Genomic DNA, 23173 nt, shown 5'->3' with positions numbered 1-23173 from the left:
ACCGCAGTCACTATTAAGGAAGCAAAAACCCTTCCCTTTACTCCTGATTGTAATAATATCTTCCCACATCAGTACACTGTGATCACTGCTACCCAGCAGTTGCTTTATCTTCAGATTTTTACACATAAATAATCACTGCTGATAAACAGATCAAGAGTATTACCCTCTCTGGTTCCCTCTCGAATATGCAGCTGCAGAAAACAATAATCCAATAAATCCACAAAAGTCTTGCTAGTGTGCAAGTGACCAACCCACAAGTTCCAGTCAATATCTGGGAAGTTAAAATCCCCCATTATAACAAATCTGATTTACTGGCCCATTCTATTTCTCTGTACAATTGTTCGTTGTGCCCATTAGAGTCATTAAGCCTATAACACACTCCTATTTTCATTTTTGCTTTCCCAGTGCTTGATCATTGGCGCCTTCGTAGCCAGGTGGGCAGGAGCAGCAGTGCATAGCACACGTTTCTTGATTAGACCAGGTTTCGTGCCTGTGACCACCAAATACGGAGGATGTGGAAGGGTCAGGAAATGACCACCGCATATCCCCGGAGCAAAATGGCCTTAGTTGCTAATGCTCTTAAAAACCAAACAACAAACAGCTTCATCATCAGCCATTTTAAATCCACTGCAGGGTGAAGGCCTCTCCAGCAGCTTTCCAGTTCCTTCTGTTTTGTGCAATGGCCATTAATTTACTACCCACAAACTCATGAATTTCATCTGTCCATCTCGTTGTTGTCTTCCAGGTTTTCTTCTAGCTCCTCTCGGGTACCATTCTGTTATTCTCTTCATCCATCTGTTATCATGTATTCGAGCTATGTGTCCTGCTCAAGACCATTTTAGTTCTTTAGTTTTTATAAGAATGTCCTTTACTTGAGTTTGCTGCCTAATCCACATGTTTCTCTTCTTATCTAACAGTCTGATTCCCAATATAATTTGTTCCATTCTTCGCTGTGTAGTTCTCAGCTTCTCTTCCATTCTTTTGGTGAGTGCCCAAGTTTCACTTCCATAAGTCATGGTGGGGAGTATACATTGGTTCATTATTTTACATTTCAGACAAATTGGAATATTGCTCCTCAATATGTGACTATTTCCTGAATGATATCCATCCAAAATTTATTCTTCTCTTGACTTCCAGCCATTTATCATTATTACAGCTGATGACTTTTCCCAGATAAGTATATGACTCCACCTTTTCAATTACTGCTCCTTCAATCATTATATCCCTTTCTATAGCATACTTGTTCATCATTACTTTTGTTTTAGCCATATTCATCTTTAGTCCAAAATCCTTACTAACTCTGCATAACTGATTAAGATTTTCCTCTAATTCTTTGGGATTGTGGATTATGACCACAATGTCATCTGCAAATCGTAAATGGTTTAGGTACTCTCCATTCACATTGACTCCTTTCTGCGACCAATCTAATCTTTTGAAAGCTTCCTCAAGGGTAGCAATAAACAACTTTGGAGATATTGTGTCTCCTTGTTGAACTTCTTTCTCAATTTTAAATTTGCTACTGTCTTTGTCTAGTCTAATAAAGGAGGTAGCATTCTCATATATTTTCTTCAAAATCATAATATATGGGGTATCTATGCCTTGTGTTTCCAGTGCCCGAAACATTGCCTTATTCTGTATGGAGTCAAACGCCTTTTCATAATCCACAAATGCCAGGCATAATGGTGTTTTATATTCATTTGCTTTCTCCATTAGCTGTGACAGTATGTGAAGGTGATCCATAGTTGAGAATCCTGTCCTAAAGCCAGCTTGCTCTTTCAGTTGATTCTCATCAAGTATTCTTTCTAATCTGTTAGTAATGACCCTTGTGAACAACTTGTAGTAGTAGTAGTAGTAGTAGCAGTGGCATTTGATGCAAGAAAGCAAGTGTATGAGCTTATGCAGCATCACACAAAAAAAAAAAAAATCACACCATTCCCTCCAAATGCCTGTCCAGTTCCTCCTTAAATTTATTCAACCTATCAACTTCCACAATGACAGATGGAAGTTTGTTCCAGCAATTAACCACCCGCTGGCTAAAGGCAAATTTCCACACATATAATCTACATCTGCCTTTTCTTAATTTGAATTTATGCCCCCTTAGGTTTGTAATCTGAACAAGTGGAAGGATCCCATCAGAATTCAGCGTGCTCAACCCATTCAAGGCCTTATATACCTCAATCAGATCACCGTGCAGGTGCCTAGTCTCCAGCCACTGCAATTTGCAGAAGTTAAGCCTCTCTTGGTAAGAGGATCCCTTCATTCCCCTCACCAATCTTGTTGCACTTCTCTGTACACGCTCAAGTAAATCTATATCCTTCCTAAAATGAGGCCTCCAGACCTGTACGGAGTACTCAAGGCGTGGCCTGACCATTGCCTTATACAGAGGGATAATCACCTCCTTTTCCCTGCTAGCAAAATTCCTATATATCATTGACAAAACCCCATGATCTGCCCTGGCAGCCTGTCTGCATTGCTCAGAAAACTTCATATCTGACTGCACAATTACACCCAGGTCTTTTTTATTTTCTACCACCTTAAGTGTACGTTGGTATGTTTCTCTGGGGTTACTTCTACCCATATGCAGTACTTTGCATTTGTCAAGGTTAAACTTCAGTTGCCACTTCTTAGCCCATCTGCCCAAATTATCTAGATCCTCTTGCAGTAGCACACTGCCATTACTGTCATTAACAACCCTGCCAACCTTTGTATCATCTGCAAACTTCGACATTAAGCCTAATATACCATCATCAATATCACTGATAAATAAACAAAACAACAGTGGACCCAACACCGAACCCTGTGGGACTCCATTAATAACATTAGTCCAAGAAGAGCAGCACCCATTGATTACCACCCTCTGTCTTCTCCCACTTAACCATCCTTTTATCCATTGTAGCAACTTACCCTTAATACCATTCTGCTCCAATTTGTACAATAGTCTTCCATGCGCAACAGTGTCAAAAGCTTTCCTGAAATCCAAATATATGATATCAAAATTATTTTTTGCATCCAGTTCCTTTGTAACCACATCATAATATCCTATCAAATTTGTCAGACAAGACTTTCCCTTAACAAACCCATGCTGTGTCTGAATTATTGCTGCAGTCTTGTCTAGATGATCCTGCAATGCATCTTTAACCAGTGACTCCATTTTTTTACCCGGAACAGAAGTTAAACTAACTGGTCTGTAATTACTTGTGTCACCCTTCGATCCCCCTTTGTGAATTGGGGATACATTTGCACATCTCCAGTCCGTGGGAACCTCCCCTGAGTCCAAGGACGCTCTCATAATTATGGCTAAGGGTTTGCTTAGTTGCTTTGCCACCTCCTTTAATATAACTGGATAGATCCCATCCACCCCAGGTGCTTTTCTTACGTTTAACTTCAACAATTTCTCCTCCACTTTGCTTTCAGTTATTACAAAATCATTAAGTATCCTGATACAATTTGATAACCTTCTGCCATTTTCAAACCTTAATAATTCCTCATGTGTGAATGTAGATGCAAAATACTCATTCAGTGTGTTTGCTATCTGACCAGGATCATCAACAGTCAGGTTAGGCAGGCGAAGGCAGATTACGAGAAATCTTTGGCAAGGGATGCAAAGAAAAACAGCAAAGAGTTCTTTACTTATGTAAACTCTAGAAGGAAGGGGATGAATCAGATTGGTCCACTTGATATCGATGGGTCAACTGTTGATGATCCTGCTCAGGTAGCTAACAAACTAAATGAATATTTTGCATCGACATTCACACATGAGGAGTTATTTAGCGAGGGGAAAGCCAGAGGTGTATTCAACTCTAGCAGTAAGCTAGAGAATCTTGTAATAACTCAGAGTAAAGCGGAGGAGAAATTGTTGAAGATAAACACAAGAAAGGCACCCGGGGTGGATGGGATCTATCCAGTTATATTAAAGGAGGCAGCAAAGGAAGCAAGCAAACCCTTAGCCATAATTATGAGAGCTTCCTTGGACTCAGGGGAGGTACCCACAGACTGGAGATGTGCAAATGTCACCCCAATTCACAAAGGAGGATCAAAGGCTGACACAAGTAATTATAGACCTGTGAGTTTAACTTCAATTCCAGGAAAATTAATGGAGGCACTGGTTAAAGAAGCACTGCAGGATCATTTAGACAAGACTTCAGCTATAGCTCGGACACAGCATGGTTTTGTCAAGGGGAAGTCTTGCCTGACCAATTTGATTGGATACTATGATGCAGTCACAAAGGAACTGGATGCAGGGAATAACTTTGATATTATATACTTGGATCTTAGAAAGGCTTTTGATACTGTTGCACATGGAAGACTGCTGCACAAATTGGAGCAGTGTGGCATTGGAGGCAAATTGCTGCTGTGGATAAAGGGGTGGCTGAGGGGGAGAAGACAGAGGGTGGTAATCAATGGACACTGCTCGTCGTGGACTAATGTTATTAGTGGAGTCCCTCAGGGCTCAGTGTTGGGTCCATTATTGTTTTCTGTATTCATAAATGATATTGATGAGGGTATATCAAGCTTAATGTCGAAGTTTGCAGACGATACAAAGGTAGGCAGGGTTGTCAAGGACACTACTGACACTATGCTGCTGCAACAGGATCTGGAAAGGTTGAGCAGATGGGCTGAGAGGTGGCAAATGAAGTTTAACATTGACAAATGTAAAGTACTACACATGGGAAACAGCAACCCCAGAGCAACGTATCAACTCTGTGGTACTACACTGACAGTGGTAGAGAATGAAAGGGACCTGGGGGTGGGTGTGCAGGCAGATATGAAGTTCTCTGAGCAGTGCAGACGGGTGCAAGAGTAGCTCATGGTGTATTGTCAATGATATATAGGAATTTTTCTAGCAGGGATAAGGAGGTGATTATTTCCTTGTATAAGGCAATGGTCAGGCCACACCTAGAGTACTGTGTATAGGTCTGGAGGCCTCATTTCAAGAAGGATGTAGAGCTGCTGGAACAAGTACAGAGAAGGGCAACAAGATTAGTGAATGGAACAAAGGGGTGCTCTTACGAAGAAAGGCTTAAGTTTTGCAAATTACAGTGTCTGGAGACTAGGCACCAGCGAGGTGATCTGATAGAGGTGTATAAAGCCTTGAATGGTTTGAGCATGCTCAATGCTGATGGGATTCTTCCTCTCGCTCAGAATAATCACCTGAGAGGGCATAAATTCAAATTGAGGAAAGACAGATGTAGGATAGACGTGCGGAAATTTGCCTTTAGCCAGCGGGTGGTTGGTTGGTGGAACAGACTTCCATCCCTTGTCGTGGAAGTTGATAGCCTAAATAAGTTTAAGGCTCAGCTGGACAGGTATTTTGAACGAACAGAGGGGTGAAGTGGAAGTGGTTTTTTTTTTTTTTTTTTTTGGCTGATGCTGCATAAGCTTGCTTTCTTGCATCAAATGCCTCTACTAATGCTAATGCTAATAACAAGCTAACTGGTCTATAATTTCCAATTTCTGATTTATCTCCTTTCTTATGCAGCAAAACTATGCAACAAAACTATTACAGCATTATTCAACTCCTTATACATCACACCTTTTCTAATGCATTTTTGAAGAGTCTTTCCAGTTTTTGTGCCATGTCACTTCCTCCCAATTTTAACAACTCTATAATAACTTCGTCTTTCCCTGGGGTTTTCTAATTCTTCATTTTCTTCAACGCATGTTCTACCTCATCAGGGAGGATATTGGTATGTCGTATGTGTTACTAATTTGCAATCCATCTTCCTCACTTCTGGCATTATTCCCTCGCTCTTTGTATAATTCTCTATAGTAACCTTCTGCTAGTTGAATTATGCTTACTCTGCTATTTATAAGTACATGTCTGTATTACTGCTCATGGCTGCTGATTTAAGTCCTTTGTTTTCCCTTAATGCTTGTTCTACTTTTCTTGTGTTAAATCTTCTTATGTCCTCTCTGAGTCTCTTTCTAATAGCTTTGCATAAATCAGTATACTCAATTTTCTTCTTGTCAGTGTTTATCTTGCTCTTCATTTGTCGTCTTCGGTTCATCACGACAAGTGTTTCTTGACTAATTTTTTCTCGCTTGAATTTCTTTTTACCTATAGGTTTCTTGGGCTTTATCACTTTCAGAAAGTTGTAATATTCCTAGTCGATATCTTGGTCCTCAGCAGCCATCTGCAGAAGCTCAAACTTGTTCTTAAGTTCCAGAACATACTGCTTTTTCTCCTCTTCTGTTATCCCAGTGCTTATCTCACACCAAAGTGACTCAACATTGCACTGTCCATCTATGTCAACTAGATGCACATTCCTTAGATTTTGTTTTTCTTAATTAACAGCATAATCCCCCCTCCCTTCTATTCCCTGTCTATTCTTTCTGTTCACATTGTACTCCCCAAATTCCAATTCTGCACTGCTTCTAACGGTGTAACACCATGTCTCTGATACCCAACAATATCTGCCTTTGATGTATTGACTAGCACTTCAAATTCATCAAGTTTATTTACTATACTTCTAGCATTGGTGTACATGCAAGTATACATGCACCTATTCTTATTCTTAGTTACCCTAACACAGCCCACGTATTTATTTGTTTCATGATAACTCCCACCAGTCCCTGAAAACCCCCAGCACTTCGCCATCCAGGCTGCCACTCGTTCTGATAGAAGCAGTGCAAGGATCACTTTCACCTCTTCCTGCAGCTACTATTAACCTTTTAGTCTGTGAATCCCCCCAAACTAGCAGTCTTCCGACCCACCTAACGCTGTCTCGATAGCATCAGCAAACACTCTTGCACCTCTTCTTTTTAAGTGTATCACATCCCTGTAGAAGCAGTCTCTTCTGTTAACAAGCACTGACCATGCTGAGAAAAATTCTACCCCATGAGCCTTGCACAATCCCTCCAGAGCCGAATTAATTGACAAGGCTCTCATCATATATTCCCTGCTATCATGTCTGAGCAGAATTGCAGACACCTTTCAAATTTAACCCTAACTCACGACTTTTTTTCAGCATTGATCTGTATTTGTTAAGTAAATCTGCAGATCTCCTACACTCAATGTCATTTGTGCCAATGTGTACAACAATAACACCCATTGTGCCCTTAAAAGATGATATCTGTTCTACATCATCAACTTTTGCCCCTAGAAAACATACCCTGTTCCTATTCCACCTATCCTTTTTATACAATATATTATCCATCTCCCTAACAATAGAGTCACCGACAATAACTAACTCCTGTGGGACCAGCACATTCTGCCTTGGAGATTGCCACTGTGTTGCTTGATGCACAAGAGTGAGCTCTGGCATTGAGTTGGGCAGCTGAGAGCTTGATGGGTCCCCCATTTTAAAACTTTCAAATGCATCTATCCAACTCTTCAGACTCTCACAAGAACCCATCAGAATACTGAGTTGGCACCTAATTTCTTGACACTCTCTGCACCTAGCACACACACACACAAAGACATCCTCCTTTACTAGATCATGTCCTGTTCAAAAGGGTTCCGCAAACATTTCACAATCTGCACATTTTTTTAGACTGTGATGCATTGGAGAATCAGCCCCCTCAGTTCTCCCCCGAGTCACAGCACTCTGCTACTTTGTGCTCGTTGCTTTGCTGCTCTAGTGTGGGACATGATATTTACAATGAAAATTAATAAGATTAATAAATTTAACTAATTAATTAATTATCAATACTACACTACCAAAAGATTCCTAAATGCAGTGATTGGTATTACGCTTTGTAGTTTTACATTACAGCTACCTATTTACCACAGTTCAAAATTTGAATTCCCTACCACTCACTCTATGACTTATATGAAAACAATGGCTGCAAAATTCAAATGAAACAATGGTTTTACTTATATTAAGCAGTAAACTACAAAAACTCTATCTAAATTAAAAATAAAAATAACGAGCATAACTAGAACTATAAAGCTACTTATAAAGTACAATAATGAATAATAATAATAAAATACAATAATTGTAATGAATATATCAACTCATCCAGCCTTGGCCAACTGTAGAATAAACCAAATTTATTTAGTATTAAAAGAGTAAAAAGACACTCTGAGATTTATTATTATTTTTTTCTTCTTTTGTTTTATAGATTAGAGATCAGTATTAATAATCCTACATGATTTAGATCTAATAGCTGACTGTGGTGCTGGGATAATGCAGACAGTGACATGCACACCAAGATCGTGCCCATATGTCACAAAAAATGCACAGCTCTATGTTAACCGTTGAATTGGAATATCAGCTGCAATAAAACAGTTATGAGATATACCACTACTACAACAGTTACTACTACAATAACTGTAGTAATAGTGGTATATCTACCATAGTTGTTGGACTACTTACCTAAATTAATATAAAATTAACACTGATTACATTTTAATAATATTTAATAGATAATTGTACATAAAAGGGTTTATTGTACATAGCAGTGCATATAGAAAGCTATTTACATGATCATTCAAATACTGTAAAAATAATCTATATATTAAAATATTTGTCGCATGTTAAGACATAAGACAAATCCACAACAATGCAAATAAAATGGGATCAGGTTATTTTTAAAAGAACTGCGTTTTACTCTCTCTCTTTTACTGACTACAAATTCATTATACTTCTATCAAAAATAAATACCTGTGGACCTTGTCGAGTTGTTTCTTCAAAGGGATCACCCACTACCCTTTTCAGTGCTATTTCTCTGCTTTTTTGCACAAATGCATCATAAATATCATCTTGTACAAATATTCGAGATGCAGCACAACAGCATTCACCCTGGTTTACAAATACTGATTCATGAGCTAAAACTGCTGCCTGGTCCACTAGGAGTTAAATAAGGAATGCAATTATCATATAAAGCAATTTAAAAATACTATCAATATCCAATAAAAGTGGAGTGTACTGAAATGCTGTGAACAATCTATAATTACAACTAAAGATAGTTTATATGAATTTAAAAAAAACAAGAGTGATGCACACATTTATGATCATAAAAAAGGAGTTAAATATGCATTGAAATGTCAAAATTTAAAATATTTTATAATAAAAATAAAGTATTCTAACAAAGATAAAATTAACTTGCATGTTAACATTACAATAACATAAATTTTTTATAAGTAGTCAGAAGTGCAGTAGTGCCTTTTGTTAAAGAGAACTTGTTTATAAGCAGAGAAAATCATTCAGTCAATGAATGTGATCAACCAGAACTTGTTTATAAGCAGAGCAAATCATTCAGTCAATGATGTGATCAACCAAAATTTGAAGCATGATGATGATAGCAATGGAGACATCAGAAAGGAAGGAAGGAAGGAAGGAAGGACTGCACTAGGTCATCTGTTGTTGTGGAAGTTGATAGTTTAAATAAAAATAAATTTAAGGCTGAGCTACACAAACATTTGGAGTGACCAGATAGGCAAAATGTGAAGGGTTGTTTTTTTTTTTTTTTTTGGCTGATGCTGTATAAACTTGCTTTCTTGCATCATATGCCTCAACTAATGCTAATGCTAAATACTTGCAAAATGGCCACTATCAGGAAGTCAGATTTGTTGGGAATAAACTCCTCCATTTTTTTGCACTTTATTTCCATGTTTGCCTGTTTCTTACTGTAGGATGAAGTGAATAGGTTTGAAGGAACTATAGATTCATGCAAAGAAGAATCATAAACCTCAAAAATTTTAATACCATTGGCTAACCAGGAAAATAAGCATGAATATTAACTCGGTTTGGCATGCATTTGATTTTGATATTGCACTCTGAGCATTCACAATACAAACTTTTTTTTTTTTTTTTTTTTTTTTTTACGAAAACCCCAAACACGAAAGGTATCAAAACCTATAGTACTTAGTACTGTGCATGGGTTGAAGGAGAAGTATGGGGAGAGGGGGATGCCGGAAACTTTGCTCTAGAGACTAAACATGGGTTTCACCACTTCAGGCCTCCAATAAGCAAAGTGGTGGTATTTCACCGGTTGATGAAAGTCATCTACCAATCATTCATATCAATATGAAAAATTATCTCTTCAAGTTGCTCCATTTTATCAATCCTTCTATGATTGATAAAATCTTCTATTTTATCAACATCAGGATTGATAAAATCTTCTATTTTATCAACATCAGGATTGATAAAATCTTCTATTTTATCAACATCAGGATTAATAAAATCTTCTATTTTATCAATCTTCAATAGATAAAATCTTCAACTCTTCTGTAATCCATAGAAGAATTGATAATAAAATGGAGCAGCATCAAGTTAACCAGCTCATTTGGACAGAACTTTATTATTTATTATTATTATTACTATTATTAGCCATGTGGTTCAAGGAAGCCTGAGGCTTATGCTGCACCAGCCAAAAAAAAAATTCCTGCACCACCCCGAGAGAGAGAGAGAGAGAGAGAGAAGGGAAGAGAATCAGAAGAGAGTCAGAACGAAGTAGAAACATGGAAAACATCACCTTCTTTGCAGATGGAGTGGTCTTTGCTTTTTTGGGAGGTGGGGTATGCTTCCACCGCTTTGACAGGTGTAAGGAAGACAGAGCAACATCAGGCAAAGAATTTTTATACTGTTCCATGCACAGGAAAAGTTTATTGAATGATGAAATCCCATTACTCACAGCAGTGAATATACCTTTTCTCTCCTCTGCAACATGATTTAACACATATACCAAACCATAATATGGATTAGATTTAGACAGAACACTTCCACTAATTTTCTGCTTTCACTACATATAGACAACAACAGACAGCAGCATCAACTCCATCTTTCAAAAATAATAATATTATTATTATTATTATTACTAGCCATATAGTGCCAGGAAGCCTGAGGCTTATGCTGCACCAGCTAAAATAAATTTCCGAGTTACCCTGAGAGAGAGAGAGAGAGAGAGAGAGAGAGAGAGAGAGAGAGAGAGACCAAGCCCATACTCACCAGATGTGAGCCACTGGGGATATAAAGCAATAATCTTGATCTGATTATTGGAAGTGACCCTTCATGCATTAAGAATCTCCAGATAAAGAAACTACTAGGAAGAAGTAGTCATAATATACTGATGCAGCATCTACTAAAAATCTACTCAATCTACTACTTTCCAGCTGTTAAAGATATAACTATTCTTGGGGGTTAACGGGAAGAGACTTTGCTTTCATAAACATGACTTTTTTTTTTTTTTTTTATGTGAACCCCAAACACGAGAGGTATTAGAACCTATAGTACTTAGTACCGTGCTTGGGTTGAAGGTTGCGAAGACGAAAGAAGATATTTGTTGACATTGGACTTGAACTTCTGTAGATTGTAATTTTCAGGAAATACATATGAAGGAAGGTTGTTCCAGAAAACGGCAGTTGAATGAATAAATGAGGAAGATGAAAAGTTGGTTCTGTGGGTTTGAAGTTGGACAGTAAATGGATGTTGGCTGGTGGCGGCACGTGTTCGGACTGTTTTGAAAGAGAGAGCAGGAATTATAGAAGCCAATTCAGAAGAACAGTGCCCATGGAAGTATCTGTTAGAGATGAATCATTAATTAACCTAACTGCCCTCTTCTGAATGGAATCAAAAAGCCTGAGAGAGGTTTTGGGGGCACCACCCCAGATGTTGGAACAATATTCCACAGCAGGGCGGATTTGCGATTTAAACAGAGTGAGCAGCTGTTTGGAAGGAAAGTAACGCCGAGAGCGAAAGAGAAAACAAAGTTTTTTAGATGCAGAGGAAGCAACTTAGTTGAAATCAACTAAGTTGTCTTTGCCCCACTGGAGAATTACCTGAAGATCGGCATTTAAGGAATAGGTAGCAGATTTTCGAGAAGTTGAAGCTGATTGAGCAGGACAAGGTTTCTCAAAATGGAAAGTGGAATGCAATGTGCTATCATCAGCAAAACTATGGATAGGATTTCCAGTTAATGGAAGAAGGTCATTAATGTACAAGAGGAAAAGAGTGGGGGAAAGAACTGAACCTTGGGGGACACCGGCATTAGTGGAGAAGTTAGAAGACAGAGAGCCATCTACCATCACTCTCAGTGAGCGATCAGAGAGAAAACTGGATAACCAATTACTAAAAACAGTTGGCAAACCATAAGATAAAAGCTTGTTTAGAAGACCTTTATGCCAAACACGATCAAAAGTCTTTGAGATGTCAAGAGCAACTACCTGTGTTTCACCGAACCTTTCCATTGAATTAGTCCATAAATGGGTGACATAAGCCAGAATATCACCAGTGGATGGACACTGATGGAATCCATACTGGCGATCGTTGATCAGACAGAAGGTTTCTAGGTAGTTTAAGAGTTGGCCGGTTAATTGATTTCTCCATTACCTTATAAAGAGTAAAAGTAATTGCAATGGGATGATAATTGGATGGGAGGGATTTGTCACCCTTTTTAGGAACTGGCTGGATATGAGCAAATTTCCAAGCAGAAGGAAAAACACCTTTGGAATAAGAAAGTGAAAAAGGCGGCAAAGAATGGGAGTAAGTTCAGGAGCACAGGTTTTGAGAACAAGTGGAGAAATACCATCAGGACCTGGAGCTTCCTTAGCATCAAGATTCATCAAAATCCTTCTGATATCCTTTTGACGGAAGACCACAGGAGGCATTGAATGAAGCGTGTTGGGAATGGTGGGAGGTGTTTTACCAAGATCATTAATACATGAGCTGGAAGAAAAATGGGATGATAGCAGGTCAGCTTTATCCTTGGCTGAAGTGACAACAGAACCATCTGGTTTGGACAGAGGTGGGAGCAGAGATGGGCAAGAGTTGCGGCCAACAGCTTTGGCAAGAGACCAGAATGCTCGGCTACCATTAGGGCAAGAAGCAAGTTTTCTACTCTTAGCCTGTTCAAACTCTAGTTTGGACTGATTAATAACTGCTTTACAATTGTTGCGAGCTTTGGTGTAGGCAGAAAATGAGACTGAAGAATTAGAAACAAGCCAATTACGATATGCAACATTCTTCTCTTGAATAGCCTTAGCACATTTATTGGAAAATCAAGGTTTAGATAAAGGACGAGATTTTAAAGTGGAGTGTGGGATAAAGGATTCCATTCCTGCAAGAATAATTTCACTGACACAAGATCTGAACAAACGTTGACATCAGAAGTTTTGAAACAGTAATCCGACCAAGGAAAAGAAGAAAAGAAGTCTCACAGGTCATCCCATTTTGCATTCTTGTAATGCCAAACAACACGAGGTTGGGAATAGCCATGAGATAAAGGTTCCATCGGAGAAGAGACAATCACCAAGTTGTGATCTGAAGTGCCTAAAGGACCTCTCGCTTCAACCGTGTACTTAGAAGGGTTGTTTGTGAGAAAAAGATCAAGCGTATTGGCTGTATGATTACGATTGTCCGGAATTCTTGTAGGTAAATGAACAATCTGTGCTAGATCATTAGTAATTGCAAAAGCCTCAGTATCTCGACCTGCTGGATCAGTGTGACTAGAAAATGGAAGCCAGCTGGAGTTGTGAACATTAAAATCACCAAGGAAAATTACCTCACTGTTAGAAAAGTTGGACTGGAGAAAGTCAAGTTGCAAAGAGAGGAAGTCAAAGAGCTCCAAGTGATTAGTGGAGTTGGGAGAACGGTAGAGACAACAGATGAATTTGACACAATGAGGTAGGGAGATTTTAAGCCAGAGAAGATCAAAGAGAGGAGATTCCAAATTTCCAAGTCTCTGATAGGGAATATCAGAACGGACATATGCACAAGTACCACTTTTGAGGCGAAAGGAATCATACAGCGAATAATTTGGGCATCTGAGATGAGCAATAGTTGAATCAACCGATAACTGAGATTCTGTCAGAAAAAGTATGTGGGGTTTGGCAGACTGCAAGTGGAAATGGACATTGTTGAGATTAGAATTGAGACCACGTATATTTGTGAAATGAATTAGGAAGTGCTACCCTGGTCATGGGCAGTTTCTAAATTCCTTTTGGTGGAAATTATTGATGAAGTTACCAAGTGAAAATTCTAAATGGGAAGCATTAAGCGAAATAATTATAAAAGCTACAGAGCTTTTTATATCAACAAAGGGATACTGCTGAACTGATGAGACAAGTGACAGAGGAGAAAAATGCATTGAATGATTAAAAATTATCAGAGAACACAGACACCTATAACATAATCTACAATGATGTCACAAACAGGATTAGGAAAGCTAAACCAGATTATGAATAGTCTCTTCCTAAGAATGCAAAAAAAAGTAGCAAAGAATTTTTTGCTCATGTTAACAGTAGAAAGGACAAATCCCACATGCCCACTACATATGAATAACATAACTACTGCTGATTCTATTCAGGTTGCTGACAAACTAAATAAATATTTTACATTACATTTACCCAAGACAAATGTTTTGAGGGATGGGGATAGGAGAAGTAAACTAAGTTATAATTGGGAGCTAAATGACTTTGTGATAAATGAGAAGAAAGTGGAAGAGAAATTGAAGATAAAAATAAACAAGGCACCAGGGGCTGATGGGATTTCACCAATTATATTCAATGAAGCAGCAAAAGATGTAAGGAGGCCTTTGGCCATAATTATGGGAGAATCCATGGATTCAAGGGATTCCATATTCAATGAAGCAGCAAAAGATGTAAGGAGGCCTTTGGCCATAATTATGGGAGAATCCATGGATTCAAGGGAGGATCCCATAGATTGGAGATGTGAAAATGCCTCTATTATTCACAAAGGGGACATCAGAAAGTAAACTGACTAAATACACACCTGGAAGTCTGACCTCTATTTTAGGGAAAATAATGGGTGGTTAAAGATGTACTACGCTATCATTTTAAGAATGGAATTAAGCAGAAATCACAGCACGTCTGATTTCTGCATAATCCTATGTGATTTGTTAAGGGAAATCCTGTCTGACCAATCTGATTAGATATTATGACACAGTAACGAAGGAACCGGATGAAAATAATTATTTTGACATCATATACAGTGAATCTCACTAAAACAGACATGAATGAGTCAGAAGAAAGTGTACACTGTAGACGTCTACTTTGCAGAGATCAGTGCAGCTGGTTTCAATAATTTCGAAAATGAAATTCACTGTAATTGGCTCAGAGTGCTTTTATTGATTATCATTGTATATTTTTGGTTTCATTTAAGTAAGTTTTAATAAATAACACAATTTTAATACACACATAATTAACTTTTAGTAAAAATTAATATAAATGGCTTTGATTGGAGTATTTCATTTAGGATTTATTTTAATTATGGATAATTAGGTCACTTACATTAAGGTTAATTAGGTTATGTAGTTTTAGTTCATATTCATTGTTTTTGCATACATAGAATTTTTTTTAATACAGAAAGATAGAAGGCCTCCTTTAATTGATTAAAAACACCTCCCTTTTTACATTTCTGCATACTACCTTGCTGCAGATAGGAAGAATTACTGTCATCCCTCTGGGGTAGCAGGGATTAACAGTATAAGGAAGTGGTTCGCATTAGTAAAGGCACATGCAAGAAAGCAAGCTTATATAGCATCAGCCAAGAAAAAAAAAAAAAAAAAACTTCCACTTGCTCCAAATGTTTGTCTAGTTCTGCCTTGAATCTACTTAAGCTATCAACTTCTACAATGACAGATGGAAGTTTTTTCCACCAATCAACCACCTGCTGGATAAAGGCAAACTTCCGCACATCTATTCTACAACTGTCTTTCCTCGATTTCAATTTATGCCCTCTCAGGCGGTTATTCTGAGCAAGAAGAAGAATCCCATCAGCATTAAGCATACTCTAACCATTCAAACCATACACATCAATCAGATCACCTCGCAGGGTGCCTAGTCTCCAGACACTGTAATTTGTAAAACTTAAACCTTTCTTCATAAGAGCAACCCTTTGTTCCATTCACTAAGCTTGTTGCCCGTCTCTGTACCCATTCCAGCAGCTCTACATCCTTCTTAAAATGAGGCCTCCAGACCTGTATACAGTACTCAAGGTGTGGCTTGACAATTGCCTTATACAAAGGGATAATCACCTCCTTATCTCTACTAGAAAAATTCCTATATATCATTGACAAAACAACATGAGCTACTCTTGCAGACCACCTGCACTGCTTAGAAAGCTTCATATCTGACTGCACAATTACTCCCAGGTCCTTTTCATTCTCTACCACTGTCAGTGCAGTACCACACAGTTGATACGTTACTCTGGGGTTACTGCTTCCCATGTGCAGTACTTTACATTTGTCAATGTTAAACTTCAGTTGCCACCTCTCAGCCCATCTGCTCAACTTTTCTAGATCCTGTTGCAGCACCTCACTGTCATTAGTGTCATTAACAAGCCTGCTGACCTTTGTATCGTCTGCAAACTTGTACATTAAGCCTGATATACCATCATCAATATCATTGATGAATACAGAAAACAACAATGGGCCCAACACCGAACTCTGGGGGACTCCACTAATAACATTAGTCCACGAAGAGCAGTGTCCACTGATTACCAGTCTCTGTCTTCTCACACTCAACCATCCCTTTATCCATAGCAGGAATTTGCCTCCAATGCCACACTGCTCCAATTTGTGCAGCAGTCATCTACGTGCAACAGTATCAAAAGCCTTTCTAAGATCCAAATATACGATATCAAAATTATTCTTTGCATCCAGTTCCTTTGTAACCACATCATAGTATCCAATCAAATTGGTCATACAAGGCTTCCCCTTAACAAACCCATGCTGTGTCCGAGCTATAACTGAAGTCTTGTATAGATGATCAGTGCTTCTTTCACCAGTGCCTCCATTAATTTCCCTGGAACAGAAGTTAAATTAACAGGTCTGTAATTACTTGTGTCGCCCTTTGATCTTCCTTTGTGAATTGGAGTCACATTTGCACATTGCCATTCCATGGGTACCTCCCCTGAGTCCAAGGAAGCTCTCATAATTATGGCTAAGGGTTTGCTTACTTCCTTTGCTGCCTTCTTTAATATAACTGGATAGATCCAATCCATCCCAAATCTCTATTACAAAATCATCTAGCTCACTGCTAGATGATTTTGTAATAGAGTTTTTGAATTAGAGTTTAATTCACCTCTGGCATTTGCCTCCCTGAATAACTCATGTGTGAATGTAGATGCAAAATACTCATTTAGTTTGTTAGCTACCTGAACATGATCATCAACAGTTGAACCATCGATATCAAGTGGACCAATCTGATTCATCCCCTCCCTTCTAGAGTTTACATAAGTAAAGAACTCTGCTGTTTTTCTTTGCATCTTTTGCCAAAGATTTCTTGTAATCTGTCTTTGGCTGCCTAACCTCCTTTGTGACTTGGCTACAGACCAGCTTATATCTATCATAGGCTTCCTTGTCACCTGTTAATTTATATGTATCCCATGCATTTTTCTTCTCTGCCACATGTCTCATTAGTTCATCTGACATCCATTTAGGCCCAAACCTTCTTATTTGGTATGAAAAGCCTAGTAGCTTCCAAGGTTAATTCTTTGAATGCTTCCCATTTTGAATTTGCTGTTGGTAACATCATCAATTGGTCCCACTGTACAGAATATAAATACTATCTCGGACCACCGTAGTCACCTTTACGAAAGCAAAAACCCTTCCCTTTACCTCCGATGGTAGTTACCTCTTTGAGTAAATCCCACTTCAGCACACTATGATCACTGCCACCTAGTGGTTCCTTTATCTGCAGATTCTTAATGCATGAAGGATGACTGCCGATAATCAGATCAAGAGATATTACTCTCTATAGTTAGTTGTCTCCCGAACATGCTGCTGTAGAAAACAATCATCCATTGCTAGTGTGTGAGTGACCAATCCACAAATTTCAGTCAATATCTGGGAAATTAAAATTCCCCATTATAAGACACTCTGGTTTACTAGTCCACTATTTCTCTGTACAACTGTTTATTATACTCATCAGAGTCACAAGGCCTATAACACACAGGTAAATCACATTGGTCCACTTGATGTCGATGGTTTAACTGTTGATCCTGCTCAGGTAGCTGACATACTGAATAGGTAATTTGCATCTACAATCATACATGAGAAGTTCTTTAGGAAGGAGAATAACAGAACTTCTTCAAAACCTAACAGGAAGCTAAATGATTTTGTGATAATTGAGAGGAAAGTGGAAGAGAAATTGTTGAAGCTTAACATAAAAAAGGCACCTTGGGTGGATAGGAACTATCCAATTACATTAAGGGAAGCAGCAAAGGAGGTAAACAACCCCCAATCCAAAATCATATGAACATCTTTGGATTCAGGCGAGGTCCCTACATATTGAAAATGTGCAAATATATCTCCAATTCACTAGGGGATATCAACAGGCGCACATGAATAATTACACACCTGTTAGCTTAATTAATGTCTATTCCACGAAAAATAATGGAGTCTCTGGTTAAATAAATAATACTGGACCATCTAGACAGAAATGCAATTATACCACATTACAGCATGTATGTGTTAAAGGGCTATCTCCTCTCTGACCAATCTGATTAAATAGTATGATGCAGTAACAAAGGAACTGCATGCAAAAAATAATTTTAATATCACATACTTGGATTTCAGGAAAACTTTTGATACTGTTGCACACATAATATACTGCTGTACAAATTGGAGCAGTGTGGCATTAATGGCAAGTTACTGCTATGGATAAAGTGATGGTTGAGTGGGAGAAGAAAGAGTGGTAATCAATGGACACTGCTCTTGGTGGACATTTAGTGAAGTCCCCCAGGGTTGGCTGCTGGGACCACTGTTGTTTTCTGTATTTATTAATGATATTGATGAATGTATATCAAGTTTAATGTCTAAGTTGATACACATTAACTACTCTGCTAACCTGTGTAATGATACACAGGTTAGCAGAGTAGTTAATGACAGTAATCAAGCTAAGCTACTGGAACAAGATCTAAAAAAATTAGAGAGATAGGAGAGAAATGGCAGTTGAAGTTAAACATTGAAAACCACACGGTACTGCATATGGGTAGCAGTAATCTCAGATTAGAGCACTAACTGTACAATACTATACTTAGGGCAGCAGAAAATTAATGTACAAGGTGTTAGTTAGGCCACATCTGGAATACTGCATACAGGTCTGAAACCTTTGTTTCTGGAAGGATGTAGGTCTGCTGGAACAAGTGCAGATAGATAGAGAGAGAGAGAGAGAGAGAGAGAGAGAGAGAGAGAGAGAGAGAGAGAGAGAGAGAGAGAGAGAGAGGGCAACGAGATTAGTTGTGGGAACAGAAGTTTTTTTTTTTTTTTTTTAAATGAATGCACTCACATTCATTTCAGCATGCTTGGGGTAGAATGCTGCAATGAATGCTGTCCAACGATATTTAAAATTCTCATTTAGAATACCACATAGAAATACATTGGTTACATTCCAGCATTTAAGATGTCGCATGTTACATGCAGCAATTTGAATGTTCTAAATGTTCTAATACAAATCTAATACCCTTTTATATAAAATATTCATAAAATTAAAGGGGTTCAATTCACCCAAAAAAGAATGTCGTAACATTCACATAATCAATTTTTCATATAAAAATATATTTAACATGTAAAGCATTAACAATTTTAATTACATTTTAATAAAGGGCAATACTTACAATCAGCATCAGCAAAAATAACAAGAGGACTTTTGCCACCCATTTCAAGAGTAACTCTCTTTGTGTTTGTTTGGCCTGCTGCTTGCTGGATAAGCTTACCAACCTGAAACATTAGAAAACAAAGAAAAATAAAACACAAATCTCATCCGATTGAAATTTGTACAACACTCTGATAAACTGTTTGAATATCAAGTAGCCCAGTCCAAGATGTAAGCCACTTTCAGTTGGAACCAATAGGTGAACAACTATGTGCAACCTAAATCCACCTTGAGCATAGTGCCCAGCTGTCACAAAGCTTAGAAAAATGTAGTCTCATTGAAAAAATGGTTAGGGCAGGATTTGACAAAATGGCTAAAAATTTAGAAGGGAGCTAATATTTTTAGGAACCAGACATAAAATGGTTACAGAATTTACTTTACTTAACAGTAAAACGAAACCAGACCAATTTTAACTTGATTTTGACAACTATATTAGTCCTGCTGTTGACTATGCTTAATATTTGTATTAAAGTCAGTACTGCATTTTGTTTTAACTTAACTCATCAACAGTTGCAAAAAGGATTTTTTTTTTTTTATGTGCATGGGGATGCTTGGACCCAATCTGCATACATTTGAAAAAACAGATTTAAATAATTCAAATTTGTTCACTTTTTGATGTCACTTTTATTTTCAATCTTTTCTGAACACAACTGAAAAACCCATATTTTATATTAAAAACATACATATTAAATTCATTTTTGAAGTTAAAACTCTCTTCTGACATACTGTTGGCAAGTGAAATACAAATTGAAAACCCACATGCTTCAACAAGCATGTCCACTGTATGAAATGTGTAACAAGATTGTCAAGAGTTTGATTTCAGATGACACTTTGGTGTCACAAATTCTGTGACAGATGCCCACATACACATAATTAGGTTAAACTTAATTCTTGAATTTTTCCTAATTGTGTGATAATTAACAGAGATTTCTAGAATTTTCAGTGGAGATATCAGAGAAAGCATTTTCAAAACCAGCTAATAAGAGTTTCAGCTATGTGGATGTTTGGATAAAGAGCATTAACGTAAATTAAAAGCAGGAAACACTAATATATTTTTGTTTTTGTAAAGTTGACTATAGTGTCTCAGAGCATTTTTAAATTCTATACAGTCGGATCAACTGATGATGTTACCAAAGGTGAATTCTAAATGAGAAGTTTTCAGGGACTTAATCTTGAAGCGGTACTAGGCTTTTCATACCAACTAATAAATACTGTTCAAGGTTTAGGCCTAAATGGATATCACATGAATTAATGCAGCTTGTGGCAGAGAATAAAAATGCATGGGATGCACATAAATTATCAGGCGACACCAGTGGTGAGCTGTGAATATTTTAACAATGGGCTCGCAGTTTTTCCGACTTTCTACCCAGTAAATATGATCGGTCACGGAAGTGATGTCATCCACGGATTCCACCAGAGGTGCTTCCCACGCTCGCACTACTAGTAGTGTGATTAGAGCGCGTGATGCATTTTTCGTGACTGGTATGATATTTCAAGTCAAGGGCGGATTCAGGGGGTGGACAGATGGGGCTTATTACCCCCTTAACCATGCTTTTAGTGAATGTGTAAAATGTTCCTGGGTGTATCTAAAAAAAAAGCTTAAAAACCTGGTCGTCATGCCTCCCCTTACGATGATAACTGGATACAATAGTGTCTGGAGATCTAACTTTTTAGAATTCTTGAATAGTATGACATCACAATCATACTTCCTGCAGTTACTACTCAGTAAGTATGATTGCAACAATACAAGTATTTATCATATGACTGCGACAATTCAAATATTTGCAACGATTTATTTTTTTCGTTACAATACATTGTTAGGTGCCCCTAACAGCTGCGTATGTCGCTTGAACTGCAAAGATCGGTACTTAAATCAACGCTGTTTTCCAGAGATATTTAGATACGTTGCAATCGCAAGTATACATCTCTTACTTTAGTTACCATAAATCCATTGTATCTTGTCTTCCAGAAATTATGTAAATTTGTGAATGATCAATAAAATATTTAGAATAAAAAAACTCTTTTATTTCGTAATCAATATATACAAATCAAAACACCTAAAAGAAATGCGAAGGATGTTTCATCTTTGTAAAAAAGTTGCGCATGTGCCGAGCACGCGCAACTTTTTTATTCTTTTTTTTTTTTTTTAACAATTAGGGACATATAATGGATAGAATTTTCTTGATAAAATTTTAATATTGCAAAAAAAAAAATAACATGAAATATTTCCCATATCACAAATAACATAACTATCACAACACATTCCACAATATAAAAACAAACTTTCTAGAAAAAGTACACAAAAATCACAGATGAAAAAAAATTATTACACCAATATTGAAGAAAATTTTATTCTAAAAATTGCCATATGCAATTTACTTCTTTATTAATATTTGTTGTCGATCTTCTGCTTTGCTCAATAGTTGAGCAATGATTACAGAGGAATGATTTGACGTAACAATCCGGATCAAACTGAAGCAATGGCTTTCCATTTAGATGAATGGTCATCATAAATTGCAACGTGTTTAACTGTCAACATTATTCATTCATTCACTCAATATTATTCATTACGCTGAAAGCTCACTCAGTTTCAGCAGTGCTAGCCGCAATGGTTTCAAAGATATTTCGGGCTTTCTTAATTGAAAAGGGAATTTCACTCGATTTTAAAGATAAACTGTCTTTGACAAAATCTCTAAAATCATTAATTTTTATTTCATATTTTATCAGAAAACAAATTTCTTATTCGGTTTTCACTGTCTGGCCACTGAGACGAAAGTTCTTTCATATTCCACAATTTCGGGTAGTATATGTTTAAAATTTCTTTCAATGGTATCATTTTCTTTATTTAATTTAAAATCACTCTCTGTTGCATTAATAACTTATCCTTTAAGGATAAAACAATGCATTTAATAACTTGTCACGAGGTAATTTTTTAAATGTGTTCTTACTTTCGAATTTGATTCCTTCAAATTCTTTTCACTTCAACATGCTCTCAATTTTAGCTTCATAATATCCTTCAGAATTTTTCAAATTAGCAATAGCACTGATAGTTCAAATAATTAATTTATCTGCTTTTACCATAGTAATTCTGTAAAGCTTCTGAAAGGTAAGAGAGCTCTTGCAGGATGTTGATCATTAGTGCTAAATGGTTACGAAATTCCAGATTAAATGTCGATTTAATAATCCAGATTATTTAACTTCTGATTCAAAATTATTGGAGGAATTATCCAGCACAAAGCTGGATAATTCCTCCAACCCACAACCTAAATCATGGCCTGAACACACGACCGAACTTTATAGTTTCCACATCAAGTTCTTTAGCAATCATCCTTAATTTGCACTAGTTTTTTGGAGATTGGTAATATGCATACAGTTTTTATTTAATTATTGCCTGTATGCCATTAAAGTTTAGAACATTTTATACACAGTGAAAGTCTCGACGAAGTTTCAAAATCTGCCAACATTTCATCTTCGTAAAGTTTATATAATATCTTAGTTGCCTCAATCCCCCCCCCACTACATTGCTACTTTCACTAGTTCTTTGAATACTGTGCAAAATGTCGGAATCACTCGGATATTCAGCTACTGTGACCATATAAACATGGACGGAGAAAT

General features: G+C 37.4%; 1 protein-coding gene across 4 annotated transcripts in view; it reads right to left on the bottom strand.

Annotated features, from left to right (window-relative positions):
- LOC150091083 (aldehyde dehydrogenase 1A1-like) overlaps positions 1 to 23173 on the bottom strand; it is a 159892-nt gene that overhangs the window by 67957 nt on the left and 68762 nt on the right. For all 4 annotated transcript variants that reach the window (XM_090374107.1, XM_090374090.1, XM_090374098.1 and 1 more), the window contains exons 7-8: positions 19521 to 19623; positions 8607 to 8791 (exon numbers count right to left, since the gene is read on the bottom strand). In XM_090374107.1, coding sequence (XP_090230233.1) covers positions 8607 to 8791; positions 19521 to 19623 — 288 coding nt within the window. The remainder of the gene's footprint in view (positions 1 to 8606; positions 8792 to 19520; positions 19624 to 23173) is intronic.

Source organism: Mastigoproctus giganteus, chromosome 1 (genome assembly GCF_048544385.1).
Source record: "Mastigoproctus giganteus isolate SK-2022 chromosome 1, ASM4854438v1, whole genome shotgun sequence".
Taxonomy (NCBI): Eukaryota; Metazoa; Arthropoda; class Arachnida; order Uropygi; family Thelyphonidae; genus Mastigoproctus; species Mastigoproctus giganteus.
This window is presented reverse-complemented; position numbering and strand designations above follow the sequence as displayed.